This window comes from Galeopterus variegatus, unplaced genomic scaffold (genome assembly GCF_000696425.1).
Source record: "Galeopterus variegatus unplaced genomic scaffold, G_variegatus-3.0.2 Scaffold7197, whole genome shotgun sequence".
In the NCBI taxonomy this organism is placed as follows: Eukaryota; Metazoa; Chordata; class Mammalia; order Dermoptera; family Cynocephalidae; genus Galeopterus; species Galeopterus variegatus.
In genome coordinates, this window is record NW_007733308.1 from 22,342 (window position 1) to 26,467 (window position 4,126).

At 50.0% G+C, this 4,126-nt stretch overlaps 1 protein-coding gene across 1 annotated transcript in view; it reads left to right on the forward strand.

Annotated features, from left to right (window-relative positions):
• APMAP (adipocyte plasma membrane associated protein) overlaps nt 1–3,355 on the forward strand; it is a gene marked incomplete at its 5' end in the record, with an annotated part of 22,427 nt that extends 19,072 nt beyond the window's left edge. Inside the window, one exon of the mRNA XM_008591695.1 lies at nt 2,219–3,355. Within this exon, the coding sequence (XP_008589917.1) occupies nt 2,219–2,428 (210 nt within the window). The remainder of the gene's footprint in view (nt 1–2,218) is intronic.
• Nucleotides 3,356–4,126: the final 771 nt, after the last annotated feature.

Sequence of the window (4,126 nt, forward strand, 5' to 3'; positions counted from 1 at the left end):
AACCGTCAGTGTTGCCCCCGCCCGGGGCGGGGGACCGGCAACGGGACCGCAACCCTCAGCGCTGCTCCCGCGCCTCGCTCAGCCAGTGAGCGGGAACCGGTCCGCATGTGGGATCCGAACCCTCGGACGGAAGCGCCGCCGCGCTTCCCAAGCGGCGCACCTATCCAGTGCGCCACCGGGCCGGCCCCAGAATTTTTTAAAAGTTTTAAAAGGATAACTGCGGTGGCTGTGTGGACACGGCTTGTAGCAGGGCTTGACTGGCTGTGGGGACGCCAGTGTTGTGGGGGAGGAGTCAGGCAGGGTCCAGGGTAGGGGTGGAGCACACACAGCAAATGGCAAGACTGCAGTGGCTGGGCCCATAGGGTATGGAGTGACTGGGATCAGGGCGAGGCTGGGTTTCTGGCATCAGCAGCTGGGTGTGAGGGCCCTGTCTCCTGAGCTGGGGAGTCTGGAATTTGAAGTGTTGTTAGAAAGTCCAGGTGGAGGGCCGGCCCGGTGGCGCACTGCTACAGTGCGCCGCTTGGGAAGCGCGGCGGTGCTCCCGCCGAGGGTTCGGATCCCACATACAGACCGGCCGCTCACTGGCTGAGCGAGGAGTGAGGACAACACCGAGGGTTGCGATCCCATTGCCGGTCCCGGTCCGGTATGGGCGCGACACTGAGGGTTGCGATCCGTTGCCGGTCACGAAAAAAAAAAAAAAAAAAAAAAAAAAAAAAGAAAGTCCAGGTGAAGATGGGCCCCAGGCAGTGAGGGATTTAGCACTGGGGGTTGGAAATAGAGGTGGAGATTAAAGAGGTTTCTGGGAAAGTGACTAGTTGCAGTAATGAGAGGATGAGATCTCAGGGATAAGACGGAGAGAGAAGAGAGGAAGAGGGAAACATCTAAGACCGAACAGCAAGAGGTCGTGTTTCACAGATTGTGGAAAGCCTTGAGGAATTTTTTGAGCTGTAATGCAACTTTGATTCACGGCTGTTGAACCTTCTAGCGTACAGTCAACTATGTCTGCTTGAATATTTCCAGTGACTGGGAGACATGTGTTGGAAACTTGCAATTGTTTGGGTATTTTCCCTTTGTTAAGAGGTAGAAATCTGCCTGTCAATTTCTATTCGTTGGTCTTATTCAGCAGAGTGCTTTGTCATAATTTCCTACCTGGTGTCCTGCTGTGCCAGAAATAGTGTATCTTGCCATCTGGTTTCTCTGCTTAAAATTCTTCAACAGCACTGTGTTACCACAGAGTCCAAAGCTATGCCCCTTAGCCTACCCATGCCCAGGGGGCACTAGAGGCGCCCTGCTCAGCACTTCGTGAGTGGAGGTATCCCCCAGAATCTGTATGCTGGGCTTTAAGGAAAGTGGTGGAATTGGCTTGTTTAGAAGTGATATCATGTGGTGAGAGGACTTGCTCATTTAACCCTTCCAGGCTTTTATTTATTTATTTATTTTTAAATTTTGGAACATGAACTGCTGTCAAATCTGCATCATTTGCACCTTGCACATTTGGAATACAGTCATGTGTTGCTTAATGATGGGGATATATCCTGAGAAATGTGTCATTAGGGGATTTCATCCTTGTGTGAACAGCACAGAATATACTTACACAGCCTAGATGGTATAACCTACCACACACTTAAGCTGTGTGTAGCCTGTTGCTGCCAGCTAATGTTGCCCCGAACACATGAGCAGTGCGTTGCGCTATGATATCACTAGGTGATAGGAACTTTCCAGCTCTGTTACAGTCTTAGGGGACCACCATCATATATGTGGTCCTTTGTTGACCAAAATGTTATTCGACACATGACTGTATTTTAAACCTAATCAGAGGACTTGTTTATTCCAGGTAAACTGTGCTGGTTTCGACCCAGCATTCTGGTGGGTCAAGGTCATTGTAAGCCTTGTCTTCGATGTTGTGACTTGCTCGAACATGATTTATGTTTTTCTGTGTTCAGGCAGGGCATACAGAGGTGTGTGCGTGTGGCTGTCCTCAAGCTGGGTTGGCCTCCTCGGCCTGATCTGCATGAGGGCAGGGGCTGGGTGGTTCGACCCTTGCTGTGGGGATCCCTGTGTGGGAGCTGGGTTAATCTTGGCTCTGCCCTGAGGGGCTTTCGTGTCACCGGGAGAATTCAGGCCATTGCTGGGTAGTGAGGGGCTACATAGTGGGACCTGTGCCCAACAATGTCTTAGTCAGAAGGTAAACTCTTCTCATGCTGTGCTTCCCTTCCAGCTGTTTAGTCAGGAGACGCTGATGAAGTTTGTGCCGAGGTACAGCCTGGTTCTAGAACTCAGCGACAGCGGGGCCTTCCGGAGAAGCCTACATGACCCTGACGGGCTGGTGGCCACTTACATCAGTGAGGTGCATGAGCACGATGGGCACCTGTACCTGGGCTCCTTCGCGTCCCCCTTCCTTTGCAGACTCAGCCTCCAGTCGGTTTAGCGCCTGTGATAGCTGCCCCTGTGTGCGTGCTGGGAGTCTGCACACTCGGGTACCATACCTGGTCCAGGAGGAGCTGTGGGCAGGGCTCTGTCCACATGTACCTGTCAGTCCTTGGAGGTGTGATGGGAATGGTAGCTGCAACCCCCGAGGTTGTGCAGGCCCTGAAGGGCACTCCTCACCTGGGCTTGATTTTGCATTTAGAGGGAAGCATAACATATCTGCCTCGGGGAAGGTAAATTTATGGAAAGCCATTTTCTCTTAAAAATAAACTTTCTAAGTCCAATAATTCCCTAGGACTTGGGAAACTTCATGTACTTTTAACATGGCTCAGGGTTTGGTAACTAGAGCAGTAGATGAGCTACCCAGGGATCTTATTTTGCCATGGCTCTGTCCTGCCAGCTTCAGTGTCTTCACTGTGAGGTGGGGCAATAGCTTTCTTTGGCTACAGTGCACTGAGGCCAGTGCTGGGGGCTGTGCAGCCCAGATTGCGGACCTGTGTTCTTGAGGATGTGTGGGACGTGGGCCCATGGTCCCTGGGTTTTCCCTCTGTGGTGGTGGCGCATCGCTCCTACCCTCACTCTCCACCCACTCCAGCTCTGTCTCCCTCCGTGCCAGAGGTTTTCAGACTCCTGAGCAAGTGCATAGGGAAACATGTGATTCCCACAGCTTAAAGAGGACTTCACTGAGTTTCTCTCTGTGAACTACCTACCCTGCTGGAATTGGATGATCCAGCAATTCAGTACCTTCTGCAGGGGTGCGTTTAGGAACGTCCTGTTTCTCCACCTTTGCTCTTCACCTCTCAACCCACACATATGAACAGTGCACATGTTAATGTCCTATTTAATTGAGTGTCGAAAGCCCCACGTTGCTGTGCATCTGGACAAGTGTGGTCATGATTTTGATAATAAATAATGATAATTACATTGACTGAGCCTGGGAGTTTCTTTAATTATTTTAACAGTGACTGAATTGAATTCCATCAGATGTTGCTAAGAGGATTGTCTTGGTGAAGATGCTGTTTTGGGGGCAAGCAGTCTGTTTGACTTGCCCAGGAAGCCACGGGACCTCTCTCCCAGGTAGTAGCCGGCTTCAGGGAGCAGACAGCCTAAGCCGTCCTTCTCCTGGTGCTGATTCATTCTCATGCAAGTTGATATTACACTTCTCTCCTGTTTTCCAGCCTGTAGAATGGGACTGACATCTCTTGCTTTCTGTCCTGGGTGTTCATGAGGTGACATGAGAGATTGTGTCTCTGGAAGTGTTTTAAATAACTAGATAGAGACAGTAGTTACATAGGTAATGATTCAAGAATTCAGAGAGAATGAATAGCTGTGGTAGAATCGGAACACTTATGTTGTCACACTGGCTGGCCTTTAACTGACCCCTTGTACTGGTCAAGCTTTAAGTCAGGGGAAGAGTCAGGAGTTTGGTGGACAGTTAATCTCACTGCATCGCTCTGCTTGGGGCTGGCGTGGCAGCAGCAGCAGCAGAGTGGGGGTGAGGACTGGCTTCAGCCTAGTTGATACGACCCATGTTGTGTCACATAGACAACTGTTATTGTTGTTCATACAGCTGTATAGGAGAGCAAATTGAGTAGTCATTATCAAATACTTTTAATAGCTAATGATGTATCTCACAATATGATATGTACACACGTAAGGTAATACCTGATCATGCTTTCAAAAAAAAACAATTTAAATG